We start from the raw sequence: 26,561 nt of genomic DNA on the forward strand, positions 1-26,561 counted from the left end.
TCCTTATTCTTGACAGCTGATCTATGTAATTAAGTAGACTTTTTATTTAAGGTATTTTATCCAGCACTTCAGGAGTTTAAATGAGGGGGATTGCCAAGATATGTAATCTGTCATCTTATCAGAAAGAGAAAATAAACTGCCTCTTTATTTCTACGTACGTATTTGAATACACTGCCAAATATAAAACTGACAGATCAAGGAAAAGAATTAGTTTCATGGCTTATTTTTTCTTCATACTACAAAATAAAGTGATGAAAATTAATTAATATTACATTTAAATAGTGTGCTTGAGAAGATCCATAGATTCTATGTCTATTTTGCTACAAAGAAGTTACCTATTAATACAGAATAAAAGTTATGGGGCTTTTATCATGTCTGAAATAAAACATGACCCTAGTCTGAATTTTTATAGCTTATTTTCTAAAAGAATAGTTACAAATCTTTTTTTAAAAATAAAATCAGTAATAACTGGGTTAATCAGAGATAAAATGTGTAGTTTCATTTAATCAATTGTGCTAATATTTTTACTCAGTTTTTGCTTTTGGTAAAAAAGCATAAAAGCTGACATTTCTAAAACTTAGTATGAAAAAAAATGTAGATTCTAATCTTTAGAACATAGAAAGGCCAAGACACTACAAAACACCTCAGGGAATATAGATTATAACTTCAATTTAAGCATGTAACATTCTTCTGTCACAGATTTACTGTCTCACCAATAGCAAGAAAGAAGAAAATCATTCTTATATCAAGGATCATTTAAAACTGGAATAAACTGAAGAGGAAAGTTATATAACCTTGCATTCAAGTATTTAAGTGTGCATGACTTCATGTAAAACACCAGAAAACATAAATGAGCGAACCTGAATGATTTATCATTCAATGAGGACTTGAAGCATTAATGAATTTCATTCTTAAAAACTAACCTTGGCCATTTCACATCTAGTAGGAGGATTATAACAAAAAGTAAAAAAGTAGTTAATAGTAAGTGTTGGCAAAGAATGGAGTTATCAGGACCCTCATACGATGCTGGTGGGAATGTATGCTGTCATATGCAAAATGATGCCATCACTCTGGAAAATAGTCTGGTAGTTCTTCAAGAAATTAAATATAGAACTATCATTTCAAACAGCAATTCACCACTAAGTATATGCCAAAGAGAAATTAAAACATATGTTCGCACAAAAACTTGTATACAAATATTCATAGCAGCATTATTCATAACTGTCAAAAGATGAAAACAACCCAAATGTCTATCAACTGATTAATGGATAAACAAAATGTGTTGTATCCATACAATAAAATATTATTTGGCCAGAAAAAGTAAAGAAGTACTGATTCATGCTACAACATGCTTAAACCTAAAAAACGTTGTACTAAAGTGAAAGAAACCATACACAAAAGACCACAGATTGTGTGATTTGACTTATATCAAATGCCCAGAAAGGACATTTAAATACAGAAAGTAGGTTAGTGGTTGTTTAGGGCTTGGAGGTTGATGAGCTTGGGAAGTAATAAGTAAAAGGTTCATAGTTTCTTTCTGAGGTAAGAAAAATGTTCTAAAATTGGTTGTGGTGATGGTTCCAAAACTCTGTGAATATACTAAAACCACTGATTTATACACTTCAAACGGGTGAACTGTATAGTATGTGAACTATATTGCAATAGAGGTATTAAAATATAAAACATGCAGATAAAACAGATTCTGTGGCTATCATATAAACTGCCTTGAAAAGGCTTCTGACAAGGTGGCACAGACACTATTTCTAAGGGAACCGAGTCACCACAGGACTGTGACCTTCCTTTGTCTTTGAGTAGATACTATGTTTGAGGTAAGAAACAAAGGTAGGAATAAAAGGATTACTTTGATATTTTGAAACCATGATTTCTTAGTGTCCAAGTTAATAATCACGTTATACTCTTCCTGACAATATAATGCCTAGTTGATGAGAATAAACCAAAGGGCTTAACGCTGGCAGCTATAAACTTTGGCTCTACCCAATATGCTAAATTACTCAGGGAAATTATGAAGACTTTGTATGCCAAGGCCCTAGGCATGAAGGCTCACTACCAAATGACCTAAAGACAAATTACATTTGTGAATTTGAACATATGCCAATGCATGAGTAGCTAGGGCAGTGCTGGGACTGACTGTGGAAGCAAAAAAATAAAGGATTTTTCTCCAGCTAGAAGGCTCGGCACTTGGAAGGGATGGGAGATACTCTCATGGACAGCAGCAATCCATCCTGGCAGTGGCTGGGAGTCTGGGAAGGTATACAGGCCCCTGAGAATGTGAGTTAAAACCTGAGTAGGGAAGAAAACTGGTCTGTCCGCTCCCCGCTTCCAGGGCAAGAAACAACAGGCCTGCTGAGGATGGAAAAAAAGTTAAAGTCCTGCTTTTTAATGCCACCTGAAGGAAGGAAAAGGAAGTCACAAGTTCTCACAGCAGTGATAACTGCAGAGCAAGACATTCCAGAAGGAGAGCTGAAGAAGAGGCAAGTAGATAAATGAGCGAACCAGCTACGTGACTGGCGGGCCCAGTGCACAATCAGAGTGTGGGGGGCCTTGTTCGTGAATTACTTAGAACAGTGAAGGCAGAGCATTAAACCAAACGTGGAGCTCTTCTAAGTGGGGGGATCTCGGGCACCCATGAGGCCTGACCCTTGAGCAGTAAAAACAGGAAAATATAAAGCAGGAAAATCGAGATCGTCTCGTCCCCCAGCATCCAGGGACAGCCACTGTCATCATTTTGGTGTCTACCCCAGAGACTTTTCTATGTACACACACACACATGCGGATAGATGTTGACTCACACTGATTTTTACATTATGGAAATGATATATTGCACATTCTCTTCTGTAGCCTTTTTTAAATTCAATACATTAAGGAGTGCTTTCAATAGTGTTAGTAAATACAGATCATTTCAATCCTATTGTACAGATTACAGAATATATAGACCCACGTTCCATTTAACCAAACTCGTATTGTTAGCCTTCTGAAGGGTCTTGAGTTTATCATTATTAAAAATGATGATTACTGAATATCAATAAAATTGAGGATTGAATGAGTCAATCAGTACAAAGCACTTGGCAATTAACTTTTCTATAAATGCTAGTGATTTTTTTTAATATTGCCTCTTATATAAACATTATACTAATTTACATTTCCAACAGCAGGATAAAAGAGGGTGACTCTTCTAAATCTTTGGCAATCCTTTCAAATTTTGCCTTTTGCATTTCTCCTATGAATTATTTATTCATATTCTTTGTCAATTTGCCTACTGGATTCCTATGTTTTTAAAATTTTAGCTGATTTCTAAATTTGGGGATATCAATCCTCTGTCATATAAATAACAAGTACTTCCTTTTCCAAAAAAAACAAAAAAAGAATTAATTTAAGACTTACCTCCAGTTCCTAGGACCTTAAGGAGCTCAAAATTTTCAATCCCCACCTTCTCTGCATGTCCTGTTAAATTGGCTAAAAAAAAAAAAAAAGAGAGAGAGAGAAAAAAGAAATAAATAAGAAGATCACCAATAGAAGGTGGCCTCACGGGGGCTTCTGAGATAACCAGCAATGTTTTATGTCCTGACTTAGGTGGTTAAGCCAATGTTCACTTTATAAGTAATTGTTAAACTGTATAGCTATGTTCTGTATAATTTTCTGTATGCTATACATTACAATAAAACTATAAGTATATATTATTTGTACCAAGGTTAACATAAAAATAAAGTATTAATAGACTCTCTTAGCCAATGCAATCTGAAAATAAACACAAATTCTAATATGCAGATAGATATTCAGTGGAAAGAAAACTGGACAGATTTAAAAAATGTATTCACATATTCAACAAATATTCACTAAGTGTCTACTAAATGCCAACACCAGGGCCTAGACTGAGCTCTACTCCCATTTCTGTCACTAAGCACCTGAACCTGACTTAGCCTGCATTAGTCACTTGGCCACCTTGTGTCTCAGTTCTATGATCTCTAAAATGAACGAGTTGGTCTCAATAAACTCTGAGATCTTGGTCAGCTCTAAAATTCTAGGATTATGTTTAAAAATATAAATTCTTCAAAAACACGTTCTTTCCTAAATAAACAAAATAAAAATATCTTCTAAATGAGTATTTGCCAAAGTATATTCCATTGAATTACGGTCCTATTGTATGAGATGTTAGCAGGTGTTAGGTTTGGGGGAAAGGTGCTTTCAAGTCAAATAAGCTGGAAAATTGTTGGCTTAAACAACGTTAAATAGATTTTTATATTGCTGAACTTCACAGATCCTGTACCATGAAAATACACGTGACTCTTTAAGACTGAGATACCTATTAATACTACATGAACCAGCATTCCACAGGTGTGGTTAAGGCAGGCTTGGTCCAAATCCTAGGTCTACCACTTTAAAGTTGTGTGACCTTGAACAAATTACTTTTCTGTGTTTCAGGTCCCTCTAGTGTAAAATGGGGAAAATAAAAATACCTACCCTCAAAGCATATTGATATCTGCATTTTACTTTAAAATTTACTTATTTAAATAAACAGTTTGATGAATTTGTGTACTTATATTACATAGTTATGAAATCTCCACTGCAACGAAGATATAGTGTCATCATCCTGAAAAATTTCAGGAAGTTCTTTTGAAGCCAATCAATCCCCAGACCACTGGCTCAGGCAACCAATGATCTAATTCCAGTCATTACAGTTTTAATTTTTCTAGAATTTCACATAGATGAAGTCACACAGTACACAGTTTCTTTATATTCAGTTTTATTCACTTAACCTAATGCTTCTGAGTTTCATCCAGGTTTGTGTGTGTTCCTACTACATTCCTTTTACTTACAGAGTTATATTCCATAGCACTGATACACCATGATTTGCTTTTCCACTCACTAGTTGATGAACCATGTTAGTCAGATTTATATTGTGTGCAGTTTGGGCTCTGATGAAGTATTTTTGTGGACATGTTTTTATTCCTCTTGAGTAAACACCTAGGAATGAGGTGGTTGCATATATGGCATGTCCGTTTCTACCTTGATGCTATTTTACTAAAGTGGCTCTGTTATCTCGCGTTCCGATCAATAATGCCTGAGAGGTCCATTTGCTCCGCATCCTCTTCAGGGCATGGTAATACTAGACTTTTTCATTTTAACCATTCTAGTGGCTGTGAAGTGGTATCTAATTGTTTGTTTGCAGACTTTTTTAGAGCAGTTTTAGATTCAGGACAAAATTGAGCAGAAGATCCAGATATTTCCCTTAAAGCCTCTGTCCCTGCTCATTAACAGCTGCCATCATTACCAACATTCCCACCGTGGTGGTACGTTTGTCATAACTGATGAACCTTCACTGACATATCATCATCATCCAAGGTTCATAGTTTACATTAACGTTCACTCTCAGTGCTGTACATTCTGTGGATTTGAGAAATGTATCTACCACTGTGGTGTTTAGTATTATACAGATTAGCTTCGCTGTCCTAAAAATCCTTTACACTCTACCTATGTGTCCTGCCTTTCCCGCTACTCTCAGCAACCACTAATCTTTTTACTGTCTCCATAGTTTTGCCTCTTCTAGAATGTCATAAAGCTGAAATCATACAGTACTGTAGCTTTTTCAGACTGGCTTCTTTTGCTTAGTAATATGCACTTAAGTTTCCCTCACATCTTTTCATGACTTGATTTTTCTTTTTTTAGTGCTGGATAATATTCTATTGTCCGGATATAACAAGGCTTATTAATCCATTCACCTATGAAGGACATCTTGGTTGCTTCCAGGTTTGGGTAGTTATGAATAAAGATTCTATTAAATATCCTTGTGCAGGTTTCTGTGTCAACATAAGTCTTCAACTCCTCTGGGTAAATACCAAGGACCACAAATGCTGGCTCATGTTGCAAGAGTATGTCTAGTGCTGTAAGAAACTGTCAAAGTGACTCTGCATTCCCAAGAACAACGAATGGGACTTCCTATTGCTCCAAATTTTCACCAGCATTTGGTGATGTCAGTATCATGGATTTCGCTGGTGACTTATGATGTGGAGCATTTTTTCATACACTCATTTGCCACCTGTATATCTTTTATGGAGAGGTGTCAATTATTGACTCATTTCTCAAAAAATTATTTGTTGGGTTTTAAAAATTCTTTGTATATTTTGGATAACAGTCATTATCTGATGTGTCTTTTGAAAATATTTTCTTTTAGTATGTGACTTGTTTTCTCATTCCCTTGACACTGTCTTTTGCAGAGCAGAAGTTTTTAGTTTTAATAAAGTCCAACTTATCAATCCTCTTTCATGGATTGAAACTCTGATGTTCTACCTAAAAAGTCATCACCATACCAAGGTCATCTAGGTTTTCTCCCATGTTATCTTCTAGGAGTTTTATAGTTTTATATTTGACATTTAGGTCTGTGATCCATTGTGGGTTAGTTAATTTTGAGAAAGGATATAAAATCTGTCTAGATTCACTTTTTGCATGTGAATGTCCAGTTTTCCCAGCATCATTTTTTTGAAAAGACTTTCTCTGCTCCACTGTATTGTCTTTGCTCCTTTGGTAAAGGTTCTTTGACTATATTTATGGAGGTCTATTTCTGGGTTATGTTCCATTAATCTGTCTATTCTTTCCCAATACCACACTGTCTTGATTACTGTTAATTTCACAGTACGTCTTAAAGTTGAGCATCTAAGTTTCTGACTTCGTTCTTCTCCTTTATTATGTTGGCTATTCTGGGTCTTTGACCTCTCCATGTTAACTTTAGAATTGGTAGGTTGATATACACAAAACAACTTGCTGGATTTTGATTGGTATTGTATTGAATCTATAGAACAAGTTGGGGGAAACTGACATCTTGACAATATTGAGTCTTCCTCAATATTGGACTATCTCACCATTATTTTGTTCTTTAATATCTTTCATCAGTTTTATAGTTTTTCTCCTCTAGACCCTGTACATATTTTGTTATATTTATACCTAAGTATTTCTTTTTGAGCATTGCTAATATAAATGGCATTGTGTTTTTTATTTCAAATTCCACTTATTTATTGCTGGAATATAGGAAAATGACTTACTTTTATATATTAAACTTGTATCCTACAACTTTGCTATAATCGATTAGTTCCAGGAAGTTATTTTTATCAATTCCTTCAAATTTTCTACATTCTCAGCATGGTTTTAATTTGCATTTTCTTGACGACAAGTGATGCTGAGCATCTTTTCATGGGTCTATTGGCCATCTGTTTATCTTTTGAGGGGAATTATCTGTTCAAATCTTTTGTACATTTTTTATAGTTGTTTGTATCTTAATTCTTGAGTGATAAGATTTCTTTATATAATTTGAATAAAAGTACTAGGTCAAATGGATGTTTTGTAAACGTATTCTCCAATTCTGTAGCTTTCCTTTTTACTTTCTTGTCTTTTTAAAAGCAAATTTAAAAAATTTTTGTGAAGTCGATCTTATCAAATATTTTCTTTTATAGTCTGTGCTTTTTGGATCCTGAAGCTAAATCAGTAAAAAGGCGAAGTTACTTCCTACAGCCCCCTTCCTCCAACTGTATGCTCCCCATTAGTCTATCTGCTTCTGTTTACTCTCAAGTGCCTCGTATTGTTGGTTTTTGTATTAAATCCAGGTTTTATAGTTGCTTTTCATACAAGAATTCTCTAGCAGAGGGTCTTACTCTGACATTATAAGAAGCAAAAGTCGTCCAATAATCAGTAATAGTAGTTTCTATTTTAACTTCAACTACTGCCCTAGCAAGTTAACTTCAAAGAGTAAAGTAAAATTAAAAAGGTGAGATAATGTAAGCCCAAAGCAGTGATCTGGAATTTAATATCCATATGATTCTGTCTTTCACATTAAACCTGTTAAGCAAAGTAAGTGCTCACACATACGGCAGCAAATCAATAAGTAGCTCTCTCAAATTTAGGCATGACGGGATATTTGTTCATTATAAAGAGTGTATCAACAAAACACATAAATAAAATGATTAATATACTATATAGAATCCTAAGCAATGACAAACACATATTCAAGCTCATGAGTCTAGATGTCTAAATGATTCTCGCTTCTATGCTATTATTTGTCATTGTAATTAGAAGCCTTTAAGCATGAAGGACTAAAAATAAACCACATTTCTGTGAATTAAACAACCTAAGATCCGAAGCTCAAAACTTCCCAGCAATAACACCAACATTTATTAGAACAAGACTTATAATATTTACATATTTCATTTCACACTAGTGGCGAAATAAACATCAGCCAATCACAATCTGAGTCATTACATGCCTTAATAAAGTCCAAAATGATATGCTGACCACATGGTGTGGAGCTACCTCCATGCCTGAGACCAGACTGTACCAGAAACAGATCTGTACTACTGAAAGACAGAGCTGTCCACTGTCTTTTGTTGTACATGGAAGCATTTTATTGTGGTTGTAAGAGTTCCTTTTCCTGTGCCAGGCACGCCTCTTTTCAACTCCCTGACTAGTTCTCCCCAAAGGTAAGAGAGCTTATTCATCTAATTATTCAAGATCCCAAAATTCTGACCAGGCACTGTTAAAAGTACAGTCTCCACAGAAGATCCGGGGATTTTTTACCTCAAACTTCTGTTCTGACCTCAGTCCCTGGGCCAAATGGCCATTCTCTTACACTTCTGTGCTATATATAGTGAGCAGATTCAGAGGTTCTTTGGGAACCTGGTGTTGGCTCACTAGTTTGTTCTCCCCTCTAACCTTCTAATGCACACACCTCAACACGCTAATCCCAAGATTATGATTATACGGGGTTGAGAGGAAAGCAGGAGTCCTCACACCTAGCGCTTAAGCCTAAACTGCAAGCACTGAGGATGCTTTTAAGAAGAGTTCTACGCTGGTGTGCTGGAAGTTGGCACAGCCTTCATTAATGTGGTGCTCTGAGTCCCGCTGGCTACTGCTCCCTCACGACTCCTGAGGAATAAGAGGAGACTGGCTGGGCGAGCCTGGGCAATTCTGGATTTCTGACTATAATAGTAAAATGGCACCAAAGCTTCATCCTTAGCCCTTAAATCCTGACGGAAAGGATTAACTCTTTCCCATAGAAACAACGCCTTATGAAAACTCTTCAGAAAACATAAAATAACAAAGAATATTAACTACCTTTAAAAACTTAAACTCAACCTATTTAGTTGGTACATAACAGTATGCAATCAATTGTTTATATCTGACATCGATTTTGATGCCCGCATCATATGAACTGTTAAATATTAGTAAACCCTGACTAAAACAAATATATTTTAAACTTTGCAAGGTCTACTTTAGGCCTATCTCTATTGTTAATCAGCTTAGACAGTCTACTCTCATCAAAGCATTTATTTTTTTCATGTTAACACATGACTAAGTTTATTCATTTAGAAAAGATAGGTGTGAACGATTTCAATACTTTCGCAAAGGGATTTAACCAAGTTTTTTCTTATTAAAATATTAAGAACTATCCCATTGAAAATTCTTCACTTCTCAATTAGTGTTATTATTCTGTAATGCATATTTCCTGGTTAGAAAATCAGTTTTAAGACTGAATTTAAGCCCTTTACAAGAAGTCAATGGGCTTTTAAGAAAATGTCAAAACTCAAATTTCAATATTTGATTCCCTTTTGAAGAGTCTGTTACACAATGAATATAAAATACTTTGTTCCTTACACCATAACTAGATTCCTTCACCTCCCTGTAGAATATTAATGTGATTATCTGCATTGTGGGGAACTGACTGATATAATTTTTAAAATAATAAATTCGGACTAACAGATAATTGTCTTTTCTCCTAAATTTAAACAGCTTTGTTGTTTGTATTATTAATATTATAAAATAATCTGGGTTCATAGTTTTTTGAAAAATAGACAATATAAAGAGGCCTGAAGTAGACCTTGAAAATATCTCATATTCCCACACTCAAAGATAGTTATTGTTAATCCCTGACATATTTTTCCAGGATTTTAGGCATAAACTTATGATTGATAAATGGCTTCTAACCAAACTTTCTAGGCAATTCTACTACCAAATGTAATTTGTAATGCATATTATCTATGAACATTTTTTTTTAAGTTGTGAGCTGTTTAACTTGGAACTTCCCACTCTTATGGAGAAAAACAATCAGTTAAAATACATTTTTCATTCTGTTGCCATAGTTTCTGCTAAGCTACACAAATGTAACTGCACAGAGCATGTACTGAAATCATTTGATTAGATCCAATGATTCACTTGGGTTAAAGCTAAGAAAAGGCTTAATTTAAAAGCATTTTTACAATTAAAGTAGAAATAAAGAGAATAATGCTCTTAAAGCCATTTCAAGTAAGTTTTTCAATATATGACTGAGGCTCTCATATACCACATTTTATTCAAAGAATTAATCACTTATTAAACTTGCAATAACCTATGGGGAATGTAATTTAATAGGACGTATTATGGAGTTTGTGGAATTTAGGGGAATACCATTATCACGTGAAGTTAGATAGAAACACCCACTGAAAATACAGGCCCTCATCGTCTCATTTAACACATTCGCAGAGTGCCTACTAACACCTGCACAAGGTGTGAGATCGTTAGCTAAGAAGTACAGGATTTGAACTGGCAAAGATGGGACAATAGCTGGGGAATTCTGGGCTGGAAGAACGGCTAGAGCGAAAGCATAAGTAGGAATAAGTATTTCCCTAGTAGAGAACAGTAAGAGGACTGTTCTAATTAGCTATAATTGCCTTATGTGGAGAACACGGTAAAAATATAATATCGACTAAGTACACAAAACTGATTCGAAACCTGAAATGCTAGACTAATTAGTTTTAATTGAATCCGTAAGCAATAATGACTTGGCGAGACGGAAATAAGGTTTTAGGGAAATGACTCTGGCAGTTGTGTGTCGTGTGGACAGAGCAAGGAGGAGACTGATGCTGAAAGATGAAGCTATTGCCATTAGCTAGATGTGTGCTGAGAGGGTCTGGTCTGAGCAGAAACTATAATGAGGAGCAACACATGAACCTAAGAACCACTGTAATAACACTCGGCTCAAGAAACATGCCCGTAGCACCCGACCTGGGTGCTGAGACACAAAAGCAAACGGGACAGGGTCCCTACTTTTGAAGATAAATTAATTGAACTTCCACTCCTTTTTTCCCCATTGACCCCACAACTAAAGTACAAGACAGAAAAGTGGTGAATGGTGGTGTTGCAGATGGATTCTGTTGAAAGGGGAAGTTGAAAGGGAAAGTTGAAAGGGGAACTTGTGGGGTTTCAACACTGATTTTGAAGTAATGGCAGGACCTTCTAAAAGGGCTGCCATACAGGCGGTTATAGACAAGGAACTAAAGTTCTGCAGTGACAGCATGCTGGTGGGGTTCAGGATATGACACCCCCAAACACAGCACCTTTTTACACTGAGAAACAGCATGTGCAAGTCAGACAGCCTTCCTGTGAGGGGTGCCCTCCCTACACCCCGAGAGAAAGAGCAACCTTACCTCTGAAGTCAAGGGATACTGAGAGAGGTCTGAACAAACAGGCTTTGCTAAGTGTCCCCCACTTTACTACACCTACCTCATACCTTTTGTCCTATCATACCCCTTTTTCCACAACCTTTCACTCTTTATCAAACCTAACATGAAAATACTCAGGTTTGAAGCTTTCTTCGGGTCTTCATTTCCTTATGAAGGTTCCCATACCACGTAAAACTTATACCAAATATGTAGACTCTTTTGCTAATGTCTTTTGTTACAGGAATCCCAACTGAGGACTTATAAAGGTAGAGGGAAAAGATATCTGTCCTCCCCTATAACACGTAAGATTATTAGGAGAGCAATGGCTAAAGCTTCAAGGAGAAAGCCCTTCAGGAGACCACCCAAAAAGAAGGGCGAGTGTCCTGATGATGACCAGGAGGAGCTGGGATGCAAGAAGAAAAAGAGCCAGAGAAATGGTCAGAAAATGAACAGCACATAGAATCCAAGGAAAGACATAATGTCAATAAAAAACTGATTATCAATGACGTCAATCTGGGATATCACAGGACATGTACCTTTGGTCCTTGTCCCAGGTTCCTGGCACACAGCTCCTACCAGTTTAGGAATCTCCAGAGCGGTAAGAGTACCTTTTGTATGCTAATGAGATGACTGGTGTCTGGGAGCCCCTAGATAGCTTCAGGATGGGAGGCTGGTTACTGGAAAAACCTAGGACTGTCAGCCCCACCCACTCTCCTTCTCACATCAGGGAGGGAAGAGAGATTAGAGATTAAGTTAAGGAACAGTGGCCAACGACTTACTCAATCCTACCTACACAATGAGCCCTCCATAAAGCCCTAAAGGGTAGTTCAGAGAACTTCAGGCTGCTGCACACACAGAGGTGCGAGGGTGGTGGTGGTGCTCCCCGAGAGGGCTCGGAAGCCCCACATCCTCCAGCCCACCCCCCGCACCGCAACCGACAGCTCACACTATCGGCCTCCTCCATTAGGCTGTTCCTGATGTGCAGCTGTGTCCTCACATCTAGGCAGAGAGATGAGGACGGAAGAATTGGGATGGAAAAACAAAACATCCCTAAAAGCAATGGATATAGATAATTCTGTTCAAGGAATGGAGATATATATAAAAGGAAGACACAGAGAAAGAATCATATGAAACTTTTCCAACTTAGAAGGCAGATGAGAGAGAGGGACAACGAAAAAAGGGACTATCGGATGGGCTGGAAAAGCGAAGATGGGCGGGGGGGGGGGGGCCCTTCCTGAAGTGATAAATGGTGGGCTCTAGGACAGAAAGGCTGACAGAGAAAAGGATAAAGATACGTTAAGATGTTATGGTTGGGGGGGAAGATTATAGCCTTTGTAATGGACACAAATGGTTTCTGAAGGGAGGACGAGAAAGGCGCGGCCTTCAAACGACAGTAAAATACCTCGGAAATCAGTGTGGCTAAAATATACGGCCGGGGAGGAAATGAGATCTGTGACAGTCTCCTCACAAGACAAAAATCACCGTAAGCAGCAAAGAAGGGTTCAAACTATCTGATTCGGAAGAACTAAAATGTTTGAAGAATGGACAACAAAAGACAGACTGGACGAAAGAGAAACTAAAAATTGAATGAAAATTGGGTGAGGTGTTTCTAACACTTTCCAGGGGACACCCTCATCGGTGACTTCAGAAACCTCTGTCTTTGGCTATGAGAACACACAGTCGTCCCCCTTTTCTGATTCCACGCTCGCCAAGCAACCCAATTTTAACTTGACACACTTACCCGAAAGGAAAAATACACTAATCAAACACACACAGAGATGTTTCCTGTACTTGTTTATCCTTATTCCCACTATAAGTTCGTAAAGTATCATTTGGGTTTATACATCGGTCTTTTGTGATTATAACTGTAGCTACGTGCACGAAATCGGAGCATGGAAACAGAGAGAGCGTATGATCCAGCCCTCAATCCTATCTGCCACTATCGAAGAACACGTGAGTAATAGCAGGGTATACAAGATGCTGCAGCAATATACTGTTACCTTGTCAAAAGGGTTGGCTTTTTTTTTATTTTACAAGAAAAGGAGAACAATTATAAAAAGCAACACTGCGAGATATAGCTGTGAATGCAATAATAGGAAGTAGAGAAAGAGCTGTTGCAGCTGAAACAAATAATTAAGCTGTAATTCAGCATAGATGCGTGCTCTACAGAACATCAACTTCTAAAACTTAAATATTGTCTACGGAAAACCTTGTTCAATTTCAGGCACTTAACAGATATTTTTTCTCTTTGAGACATTAGCTCATCAAGTCAAAACAAACAGAAGACAATGGAAAAAAGAGGGAAACAAAGCCTAACGAGTTAATTGAAAAGTTCCTGTTTCGGATAAAGAAAGGAGTTTCAGTCTTGGCCCAAATTCTCTATTCCTCAATAATTAGTTTCACCTTCCCTTTTACATTAACCTCTGATTTTCAAGTACTGGTGTGAAAAAGATCAGCGCACGATATTGTAGACGATTTTCTCTTTTCGAAACTTTTCTTTTACTATGACCTGTAACAGAGAAAGTCTCCAGGGTGGGGTCGACTGTAACCCCATCGTCCTAACACTAGCTCCCCTCATTCTGTGCATTCCTTTCCTGTCTTTTCTCGAGCACGTTCTCTAGTTATTATCTGGGGTTGCCAGCTCCTCACAGCCTAAACGAACTCAAATCCCGCAGAACCTAAACAAGCCCAAAGCCGCCTCTGTCCCCATGGTTTCGATCAAGTCCTCGGAGAAGGGAACTGGAACTAGGGTCATTCTTAATCTCTCTCCACCTGCCATCCTGGGGGGAGAGGAATGTCACGTATTCCCTGGCCTCGCATCATTTTTCTGACTTTTCTCCTTTTCTCGCTCCTTCCCTATTACGAACAAAAACAACAAAACCATCCCCTTGTCAAGCAGCTTCCCAGCCTTCTGCCCTCTCAGCCCTGGCTACTACACGCACATCCCTAGGTGAGCGTGACATCAAGGCGATGTCCCTCGGGCACTTCCCTCCATGCCAGGAATTCTGGTGCCTGCTGCTCTGATAATACATTTTTCTTCTCCGAACCTATGTCGTAGGTTTTATGTAATCGTCATACTCCACACGTAACTGCACAGTCTACTTACTGCACGGGCATTGTGAACGCTGATTTGTATCAGATATTGTGCGAAGCAGTGGAGAGACTGGAGCAGACACGCTCTGAGATGCCACGCAGGGTCCAGAGGAGGCACTCGGGCAGGTGAGGAAGCCAGTGTGAGGGACAGAGACCAGGAGAGCGCAAGAGAGCATCTCACCATAACTGAAGGTTTGGGGAAGTTAGGCGCCGATGGACGGCAGGGCAGGAAGAAAGGCTGCACATCGGAAGAAAACCACAGAGAAGGACCAAGAAGACAGAGAACGTGGCGCAGCTGGGAATGTGCAGTTAGCGTAGGCAGGCAACGCGGGCGAAGCAAAGGGAGAGGGGGCATGGCGAGACCACGGGCCGGAGCCAATCTGTCAGAGCCCGCATTTGATTCGAAAAGTATCTGTTTTGTTCTAAAGGCAAAGGGGCAATGGAAGATTTTAGGCGAAGATTAAGATCATTAGTTCTGTACCTTAAAGGACCACCAGCAGCAGTGTGAAAGGTGAATCAGAAAAGAATTCAAATGGAAGAGAGCAAAGCCAAGGCACAGGTTGATACAATAGTTGAGGCCAGAAACAATCAAGGTTACACAGAGGTGCTGAAGTCAGGGAAGGAGAGGAAAAAGTAAATTCCTTGATAGAGGTTTCGAGTGTACACCTCCACAGTACATCATCAGTATACTGCACTGTGTGTTCACCACCCAAAGTCAAGTTTTCTCCCACATATTTGACCTCTTACCTGTTTCTACCTCATCCCCATCCGCTTTTCCTCTGGTCACCATACTACAGTCTGTATCTATGAGTTTTTTGATTTGTTAGTACCAAGGATTTTCTTAATGTTTATTTAGTTACGCATACAAATCTATTTAGTTATCAAAGTTAATGTTTACTTTTTAGAAAAGTCACATACTTCTAAATGGCAATATAAAGCTTCTAAGACTATTTTTTAAATGTACACATTTTTGATACATCTTACAATACATCATCTAAGCAAACTGTTCCTGAATTTTATAATAGATTACTTATTAATGCATTATTCTGAAATGTTACAAGTTCTTCTGTGTTTCCTGTAATAATAATTTAATAGGATATCACTATATAACATGCTGTGTGTATAGATTTGGTGAAAAACTTTATGAATTAAAAAAATAACTATAAAATGTCTGTGGAATTTCCAAATGCAGATGGTCAAAGGACAGTGAAGAATTTTACTGCAGTCAGATTATTTGCAGATTCACAATTATCATAAAACATAGCTTTGAAAGAACAGTCACCTAGAATACTTCATGTCCACGCCATGTCCAGGCCATATGACTAAAGTTAACAGACACAAAAATGTATAGAAAAAGATAATTTAGGAAACAATATGGCACACTAAAAGAACTACATAGAAGTTTTTACAAGACTTATTTTCAAAAGCAAGTCCCTTACTGTTAAGTTTATAAATCATTAACTACCTGACATTTTAAGGACAACTGTGCTTAGAACCTAAATCTAGATAAAGAACAGAAATGCCACATTTACACTCAACACAGCTTTCCCGATTCTTAAGGTGTATCTTCACTTACTACAGAAGTCATGCTTCAGCACTTTGCAAGCAAAATATCAGCTAACTCATAAATGATAAACTGAAACCATGACAGCAAGGCAAACATTCCAGCTTCCAAAATTATTTTGACACTTGTTGATATATTTTAAATTATACCTTCTATGCAAAGCATAAAAGTTTTTAACAGTCCGAGGTAACATTCCCAAGGATCGGATTTCAACTTGATGTAAGAAGATACAGCAGCACTTCGTCCCTCCTGAGTCACAGCCTCCTTGTCCCACTGCGATTCTGCTGTCATCTCCACGCCTCGCTCTATCGCGCGACGGTACCTCATCAACACCGTCTGCTTTCCGGACTGCACGCTGCCGCAGGTGCCAGTGTGCGTTCTGGTAGCACCTGAATGTAGCTGCCTCGAATCAAATACCAGTTTGCAATGATCTGCACTCACAGCTATAAAAGTTCACAGGGCTACTGCCAACCCATTTTTCAATAGAAACCCTACCTTATAAAAATGTTTCTTTTAGCTCACAGTGAACTATCTAATTGAGTGCCATAAACACCGGGAACCAAAGAAACTAAATGCGTCCCGTCTTGTACCACCTTCCCTCTCCTATTTCATTTTTAACTGTGTTTTCTCCACCATGACCAGGCTCCGATACCAAGTCCATGATTTAGAAGAGAAAGGTCAAGGTCTGCTCCAGAGAGACGGACGTGAGGCCCAGAGCTCTGCAGCAGCTGCGCCCCTGCTGCCTCCTCCTTTCTTGTTTCAAACATGAAGTGACTCGTTCCCCTGAAACCGAGCAATTAACGCTTTGGATTTTATAACAAGGGTATCAGCACAATGGTTACCATACAAAAAGTCACGGATCTTTTGTGCCTCTAAACACAATTACAGTGCTCCTGCTCATGTAAATTTATTTTACCTTAAAATGCTTTCAAAACCCAAAACTGCAAAAATAACGAACAACTTTCATATTTATAATCACCAATTTTTAACATTCTGCCACGTTTTCTTTCTTACACTCATACACACACACACACACACACACACACACACACTGCTTATTTTTTTTCTGATCTACTTCAGAGGAGTCTATTTCAGAGTAGTCTGCATCTTTGCCCCTTAATATTGCAGTATTTCCTAAAAATTATCCTAAGGAATCTCAGTATAGTTACCAAAGTCAACACATTTAACATTGATAAAACACTTTAATCTATGGTCCCTACTCTGATTTGTCAACTGTTTGATGTTTTCTGTGATGGTTCATTTTATAGGTAAATTCGGCTAGATCACAGGGTGTCTAGATATTTGGCTATTATTATTCTGGGTGTTTCTACGAGGGTGTTTTTGGATAAGACTAATATTTAAACCAGTAAACTTTGAGTGAAACAGATGGTCCCCATTGAGTTAGGTGTTTACAGCAACACTCCATCACCAAATACATGTGGCATGTGCAGACCGGGGCCAAGCAGGCCCTGAAGGCACAAGTCAGTTATGCGAAGAAGTGACCCAAATGCCTACGGTCCCCACTCCAGACAGACTGCCTTCGCACTCCCAGCCTGTGCTACGGCCCCATGGGGCGCTCCCCGAGATCAAGACAGAAAAGACAAGCTTCAGGCTCTGCACAACATATGTATGTGTTTACATACATGTGTATATACACGTATGTAACACATATTCTTCCCTCTCTTACCCACTTATCACATAATTCATGAAGTACCGACTTCGTAGCACAGTATTTAAGTTATAGGGTGTCCAGAAGAAGAGGAAACACCACTCAAGGGCTTAGAATCCTCTCCTGAGGAAAGGGTCAGTGTGTTTGGGGTTGTACAAAGGATAGTTGTATCATGTTACCTGGCAGTATGACCTGGCTATGGACTTTATCTGGAGATTCAGTATGATTTTAAAAGATGCATATGGGTGCCTGGGCAAAAGGTCAAACATTAATAGCATTAATAGCACTTTTTTCTTCATTGCAAAATCCAGAATATAATCACATGTTGCACTTAGGTCGTCGTGTTTCTTTGTCTCATTTAATCTGGAAGACTTCCTCAACCTTGTCTTTTCTGACTTTTTTGAAGAACAGAGGTCATGATTTTTAGTTTGCCTAAACAGAATTTTCTGTTTGACTGAAGTTTCATGATCCAGGGTGCGCACGCGCTGCTGGAGAACCTACCGCTTATGTTATGTGTGCTTCTCGGGTTATCACACCCCAAAACTACAGTGTCAGGCATCCCTCAATGGTGACTTCAGTTCTGATCACCAAGTCAAGGTGTTGTCCAGTTTCTCCGTTATATAGGTACTAATTTTCCTCTTGCAATAAACAATCTGTGGAGAGACCCTATAGGGCTATCAAAATATTGTTCCTCATCAAACTCCCACACCAACATCTAGCCTCCACTGATGCTTCTTGCCAAAAACAAACTTTATAATCGTTTTCCAACCCTTCCAAGCCTTCCATGTTTATCAGACAGCATTATACTGTGAGAGGAGAGGAGTCTTCTTATCTATCATCAGATTATTCGTGAATTGCTATTTTTTCAATGGCTTAAAATCCATTTCTATCTTTAATTATTTTGATGCATAAACTGACCAGGATTTGGTCAGCAGAAGCAACCTCGAGCTGGTTTCTGTGTCCTTCTAACATGACCCCTTCGTTTTCTTTATTTCTCTTTCCTTCCTTCTTTCTTCTTTATTTTTTAAGCACTTCCTTGTTTTCTCTCACAAGTAGCCTTGACTCCTTTCGATGGTATGAGAAACCCAACCTGGGGTTCCAGGTGTGCTCATTGCTACGGGGATACCGTGCTTTCTAGGATCTTTTATGAACAGTGCTAGGAAATATATATTTATGTTATTTTGCATATATTTAAATCTGCTGTACGTGTTCTTATGCTGTATGTGGGCTTACAATGTACACGTGTGATATAATTTCCTAATGCAAGAGATTTTTTACCTTAAACTCATTCACTGGTCATCCAAAATGAACCAATATGCATATGGTCAACTCATCCAGAAAAATAAGAACATGAGGACAAGAGTAAGGATCGAATGCTGAAGGATGTAACCTTAACAGCATAATGCCGAACCAATGGAATGTGAAGTTCATCGATGCCCATGTTTCTAGATGGTCTCCCTTCCATCACTAAGCCCCTTCTCATCAAACAACCTGTGTTCACCTTCTTGTGTTCTCCCAAGAAACACCAGGATGTCAGCAACCGGAGGATACCTGGCGGCAGCTGGAGCAGAAAAAGAGGCTGAACAATTTGAGGAATCGGGTCCTACACCCCTTTCCTACCACCTTTTTAGCTTGGAAATATACGCTTGAATTTGAGACTGTTTACATGGTTTCTGTGCGCTGTTATCTCAAAGAACTAGATTTTTGCTGTGACCTCAAGTAAAACTGAAATTGAATCGAACACTGGGAACAAACATGTACACATACTTATGCTCTAAGCGTATCTATCAACATAAATTGCAAATAGTTACGTATACAATATAACTTAAGGTTTACATGCTATTCTTCTCTCTGTGGCCCGATTTTTGTTTCAGTCTCAGCTCTGTAAGTAAATATTAAGTGCTCGCCATCAGTCCTTTTCCCAGTCTGTTTGGATGAAATTCACTGTCTAGCAGACAATCCTCAAGAAGACCACCAGTGTAGGGTATTCTTCTCTCGAGTTCTTGCACACTCAAAACTTTTCTAAAGCCTGAAGGCAGTGGCTGAATATAATTCTTGGTTTGCACTTTCTTTCAGTTTCTTTAAAAAAAAAAAAAAAAAAGTTGCTCTAGTGTGGCCTTGCTTTGTATGTTGCTTCCCAGAGGTCTGATGCCAGCTAATTATCCCGCCATTGGGTCCTTTACTTGATCTTTTGGCCTGAGAATTGTATATTTAAAGTCTAACCGTATTACTAAGATACGTCTCAGAGGTGATCATTATGGGAGCCAATCATTAAATCATTATCAGTTTTTCCAGTACTCAGTGGCCATTCGATGTGTGGATTCACGTCTTCATTTCTTCATGGAATTACATTTCTCAGATGGTTTATTTTTCTTATTTAAGGACTCCAGTTGTACACGTGACATCATTGTCATCTGCCCTCCATTCCAACTTTCTCTCTGACTTTTTTCCTTTCTTTCTGATTCTAATTTTTAAAAATTTGTTTCCCTGCTTTTCTTCAATGCTGCTTACTAAACTTCTTTTGAATCTATTTTTAGGGGCTTTGTTATTTAGTCTTCATTTCCGATATGATTGTCTTTTCCTTCACTTTTTTCCCTGAATTTTATCAACTCTTACTACACTACCTCCTGTTTTCTTTTCCATTTCCTTCTTAGCTTTTAAATAACTGACCCAAGGTGTTTTTTAAACATCACCTAGTGCTTTTCTAAAGATATTTATTCCATTGAAAGTATTATGTTCATTTTTCTTCTGCATAACAGTTGGATTAAGGGGAGACTGCATCAGCTGGAATCTTCTGATTGACGTTTTCTGATTTCTTTTTATAGTAGTTTTGTATTAAATTCTGTTCTATTTCTACGCATTTGATGTGCAGGGTTCCTGCTGTAAGAGGGCCCTATCGGTTCAGTAAGGTTCACTCTGTTCAGTAGGTACTGGTGCGGGACTGACTGGTGGGTCATTTTTCTTGTCTTTGCAAGATATGTAATTTTCTCCTTTGCTTTCTCTCTTTTCACTGGCCACACTGCCAAGGTGCCCACCCTTCCATATTGTTTCTCCTGTAGAAGCAATACTTCCTTAACACCACTGCTTTGGATCCTGCTCACTTCCAAGCTCTTTTCCTTATCCAAGGCTGTGAGCTGTCAAGTCCCAGGATGGGGATCGGTATTTTGGCATGTACTGCTGACACTTTCTGAGGAAGAGGGTGATTTCTCCATGTTTTGTCTAAGACACCTCTGTCTTTCTCTTCTTTTTCAGAAAGTCTCGTAGGACTCCCCTTTCCGGGTCTATGCCCATGGACTGCGGCAGCAAGAGCTCTACTGGAATTCGGCGCTGTCTTCCCTTCCCTACTTAGATGTAATCTGAAGATCATGATATTCTCTGTCTCCAAACAAGCTGAAGGTATGGCTCATAGGTGGTTTTATTTGAGTTTCTTATTGATATATGATGTTTTTTTTCTGAGGGCAGGGGGTGATGATATAAGGAGATTTGGAATCAGGCAACTGTCAATATTCTCCAGAGCTGGAATATCTACCCATGCGGTTAAAATGTCATTTCTGGAGTTCAAAAAAAAAAAAACAAAGAAATCCTCAAGGCAAACTGGAAGTTTCCAGCTGGGTCTAGAAGTCTCTTAGAGATGTTCCAAAAATTTAAAACACTCCAACTCCATTTCCACTTAATCCTCATTGGGAAACTAAATGCCATTATCCTTTTGCTCTTAAAAAATGGTAAGTATTTTGCAGCTTCATAGTCTTAAAAAATTCTGAGAGGTCTCATACATGACTTTCCCTACAGCAGGTTTTATCACTCAGAATCATCTAAATTATATTGCAGTAACACACTACCCCAAATTTCAGCAGCTTAAAACCATACTTCATTCCTCACTCATTCTGAGTGTCCGTCGTGAGTGGCCTAGGGACTCTCTTCCACGTCTTCTTTGCTACAGTACCCAGGATCACAGAGGAGCCACTACCCAGAGTACTGACAGTTGCTGAAGCAGTGGGAATAAAAGCTTTGAGGGGCGTTGCGCTGATAAGTAAATGCACCAGCCCTGAAGTCTTTAACTGTAACTTCTGATCATCGCTGTTGGCCAGAACCAGTCACATGACTCCACCTGTTCACAAACAGATTGTGCCAGCAGAAGCATAAACCCCTATAATAGAAGCTTCGTCTTGAACCTAAAACATTTCTTAATATTTCTGTTAACAGCATTAAGGAAATGTACCTCTTAGAATGTGAAAACTAAATTGATTCTTAATATTAAAATCAAAGAAATCCTGTTCTAATGAAATTCAAACGACATGCAGTAAATCCAAATAAGACCTGTCAAAGACATGTAATATTTCAGTTGGCCAAATGATGGAAACTAAAATGCTTTAATTGGAGTTCCTAGAAAACAAATTTAGCTATTACCAACTCTCTAAGTTATGGGAGATGATTGTGTCAGTAATACCCTTATGAAGAGAATCTGCATGGTTTTTAATAAAGGGGACCACTAATATATGCACGCACAGGCTTTCACTTACATACACACAGACCTTTATCTACATATAGATTTAGATGTTATTAATTACCTTCTTACTTAGCACAAATATATCAGCATCTCTAAAGGGGTAGTAAACACAAAGTAGTCATTTAAGTTTGTATTTATAGTAGTTCTTAACTTGCGCTATACATCTGGAAGGTAAAAAGGCAAGTTTTAACATAGCTATAAAATCTGGACAATAGTACTAGGATGTTATACCCTAATCTTTGCTAAGCAGAAAAGTTTATTTTTTTTTTAAATTCAAGGACACTCATAATGAAAAAAGATTAGCCATAGAAAAACGTATTCTTTCTTTGCTGTGTACCTATAAAAAGAAATTTTAAAGGAATATTACAAGAATAAAAAACTAAACACTCACAGACCCCTCATGGGAAAAGACATAAAAAATTCAATTTTCCTTTCCCGTTATTTGCTTTATTATTGCCTTCTACTTTCTATAACATGGAAGCACCAGCAACCACAGACAGCAGAGGACTAGAAGGAAGGAGGTAAAGAATGAAAACGGAAAATGTCTGAAAGTCTTTAAAGGAGTTTTACTTCCCAGGTCCCCACAATCACATGACACAGGATAACTTCAAGTGGAAAAAAAATCTGGGGTAATCGGACATAGCAAGGGACAAGGATGAGGCAGAGGACTAAAAACAAAGAAGTAAGCAGAAGCCCGTACATTCCCCTGCTGGATCCAGAAAGCAGAGAGCCAAGCCGGTGCTCCCCAAGTAGAAGTTTGAAGAGTGCTTCTCTGGAGAGACGGACGGACAGCCGTGAGTAAAACGCTGACGTTGCCACTGACACGTGGGATTCCCAATGAAAAGAGCTCCACCTAGCAAGGCAAGTGGCCTTCACACAGTTTCTAACCATTGTTTTAGTGTCTTACTCATATTAATAGTCAAGGAACACTAGGTAATTGAGAAGAATCTCTAATATGCAAGACATCAAAATAAAAAGGAAATAAAGGGAATTCAGAAGAAAGAATGGCAATTCTGGGTACAAGGGGAAAAAATTTTATAGAAAGTACAATTAATATCCTTAAAGAAATATATTTTAACCATAAAATAAAAACAGAGTGCAGTTAAAAAGGAATTACAATAAGAAGTAAGCTATTAGAAATTATTTAAATCTGAAAAAAGAAATGCCTATTAAATGTCTGGATGATAAAAATTAAAGAAATAGGCCAAAAACAGAGTAGAAACGCAAGGTGAACAATAAGAGAAAAAAATAAGAACATAACAGAATAATCTTGGAAACCCAATATCTAACAGAATTCTAGAAAAAGTATATATATAAGAAATAAGATGAGAAAATTATCAAATATATAAGTCAAAAGATATCCCTGGAACTGAAGAGTTTTAAGAGACACACTTGGTAATTAGCAAAATGAATAAAAAGGTGTCCTCGCCAAGTGATGAAAATGTGAAATTCTAAAATTCTAAAACGTGGATAAAGAGAAGCTCCTAAAACCTTCCTGAGATTTAAAAAAAAAAAAAAAAAAAAGTTCACACACAAAACTTAGGAATCAGAATGGTGTCACACTTCTTATCAGCATTAATAGAAGCTAGGAGACAATGAGACAATGCCTCAAAATCCTGAATTCTATACCAAGCTAACCTAGCACACACATGAGACCGTAATGAAGACATTCTCAGGTCTGAATAATCTTTAAGAAAAAGAAAGCCACAGGATTCAGGAAACAGAATTAAGCATATCATTCCCAAGATGACACTGAAGAAAAGTCCCATGATGACAATTATGCAGTAGCTGCGAGAACAACCAATCCAGATGGAAAAGAGCAGAGAGTTCCAGAAGGAATGTGTTCAAGAAAAAAGTAGAACTGATGAGTTTTCTCATCTATAGAAAATCATGAAGTATTTTTACAGAGCTGTGAAAATATGTGAAAACAAAGACTCAAAGAAAAGTCAATGAATGAAAAGATTGTGGTAACTTAATTCCAGGAAAAACAAAAAATGTCTGTAAGGAAGGAAACGAAAACAGAATACCTGGCTCAGCAATGAATATCTGCACAGCCATCAAAGACTGAATATGAATTCGACCAGAATTGTAATATCACTCCATGAAAGTAGATAGAGAGAGAAAGGAAGTCTAAAACTGATGACTAAAGAGCTTTAAAATGTCCTTTAAAATAAGCAGATAATATTAGAAATAGAAACCAGGAATGGGATGGCAGATAAGGACTGCTGATTTTTTGGTTTTTGGTGTAAGTCTTTGTAGTGTTTTTTGACTAAGTACCTATATGGATTATTTTGATAGTAAATTTTTAATTAAGTAAAAAATATTTATTGAATATTCTTTACGGTAAATACTATATGCTGGTCCACTTAACACCATTCTCAACTTTCTTGTCTAGAGAGGTTGGGAAGCTAAATATTCAATTCCACACCCTCCCTTGCAGACAGATGGCCATATTACTCTATAAGGGCAAAAACAGAACAGAGAGAAGTTGAAGAGGATTTCAAATCATGCATAGGAAGAAAATACCTCACGAAGTATTTTCCTCTTGCCCCTATCAGAATGTGGATAGTCAACATTGAGGACAAAAGTCACACTAAGTTTGGCAGAAAGCAGAGACACGAAGAGCCTAGATTCTCAGGGTCACGGGCTGCCTGACTACAGACTCATTATGTGAGATTTTTAAAATCCTACTTATTTAAAGCACTGTAGTTGAGTTTTCTTTTACCAATTACTATAAAAGGCACTGGAAACTAGTTTTTTCATACTAGTTACTATGATAGGCACTAAGAAACAAAGATGAAGAAAATTCCTCTCCCAAAAACCTTATTATCTGACAAAACATAACCAATAAATTATAATACCAAATAAAATACACTACAAAATGTGGCACTATAAGACAGGAGATTACGACCACTTGAAACATGAGGGAAGGTTTCTATTGGCCTTCTGTGGGTCCTGCAGAACTGGGTGAGGACTAACAAAACTGTATATACCACGTGTTAAAAATAGACAACAGGCGCCGAAAGGAGTGACTTGTGCGAAGCCCGTGTCACCAAACCAGCACTGAATACCCAACCTAACTGCAGTTTCCGTCTCTCCTAGAAGTGTTGGTGTTGCTCTAACCAGTCAATCTGGAATTTCCTGGTCAGCACTGGTGACTGAACCCGCCTGATAGCCCCCTTCCATCCCCCACAGAGAGGTTACTTAAGCCTGAAACTATCTATTTTCTCCCCAAATCCTTCCATTTTGTACAGCTTACCAGAACTCCTTTCTACTTGCTAAATGGAAGATGTTGCCCAAATCATAAATCGTTCAATAAGGCCAATAAAGTCTTTAAATTTTACTTGGTCGAATTTTTGTTATTTAACATATGTTAAAGCAATAGCATAAACAAATGTTCAAGGAAACTACAGAGAATTTTCAAGGAAAGCAAGGACTTCTGAGTTGAAAAGACCTAAGTTTCAAACCTCAGCCATAAAATTTACCACCGTGGAGACTATATTTGCAAAATACATAACTGACAAAGGATTACTATCCAGATATTATAAAGATTCCTACACAACAATAAAGAAAAACAATCCAACAGAAAAACAGGCAAAGGACAAAAACAAGCACATCACAGAAGAACTCTAAAAAGCAAATAAACATGAAAAATGTGCAACCTCATTAGTAATCAAAGAAATGTAAATTTAAAATTACAGTAAGATCACAGTAAGAGTCACACCTCCCATACTGACAAAGATTTTTTTTTTTTGACAGTAAAAATTGTCAGAATGAAGAACAATCAGATGACATATACTGCTGGTAAGAGCAGAAATTAATATAAAAATGACAACAAAATCAGTATTATCCAGTAAAGCTGAAGATATGTATACTCCCATGTTAGAGAAACTCTTACACATATGCACTGGAAAAAATATAACAAAAGATGTTCACGGCAACAACGTCCTTAAAGGAAAAAGAAAACAATTCAAGTGTCCATTGATAGTAGAATGGATAAACTGTAATCTCCATACACATATTCATTTAAAACCACAATAATGAATAAAATACACCTAAATGCAACAACATGGATCAATTCAAGAACATGGGGCTAGGTGAAAAAACTCAAGTTGCAGAGGAATGCATACAGCAGGATTCTATGTTTATATTGTCCAGTGACCTATACTTAATAAACCACAGAGAGCAAGAATCATCCTTACCACAGTACAAAAAAAAACATAATAGAAGAAAAATGTACAGAATTTG

The 26,561-nt window shown here is 37.7% G+C and overlaps 1 protein-coding gene across 5 annotated transcripts in view; it reads right to left on the bottom strand.

Annotated features, from left to right (window-relative positions):
- The window catches only part of RPS6KA5 (ribosomal protein S6 kinase A5), a 137,560-nt gene that overhangs the window by 92,315 nt on the left and 18,684 nt on the right, over positions 1–26,561 (bottom strand). For 2 of the 5 annotated variants that reach the window (XM_016154282.2, XM_036238432.1), the window contains exon 2: positions 3,403–3,474. The exons of 1 other annotated variant lie outside the window; for it this stretch is intronic. In XM_016154282.2, the coding sequence (XP_016009768.2) occupies positions 3,403–3,474 (72 nt within the window). Of the gene's footprint in view, positions 1–3,402; positions 3,481–14,586; positions 23,356–26,561 lie in introns of those variants that run through there. 2 more of the 5 variants (XM_016154272.2, XM_016154295.2) reach the window with 2 other exon arrangements.

The sequence above is a fragment of the Rousettus aegyptiacus genome, unplaced genomic scaffold (assembly GCF_014176215.1).
Source record: "Rousettus aegyptiacus isolate mRouAeg1 unplaced genomic scaffold, mRouAeg1.p scaffold_m13_p_3, whole genome shotgun sequence".
Taxonomy (NCBI): Eukaryota; Metazoa; Chordata; class Mammalia; order Chiroptera; family Pteropodidae; genus Rousettus; species Rousettus aegyptiacus.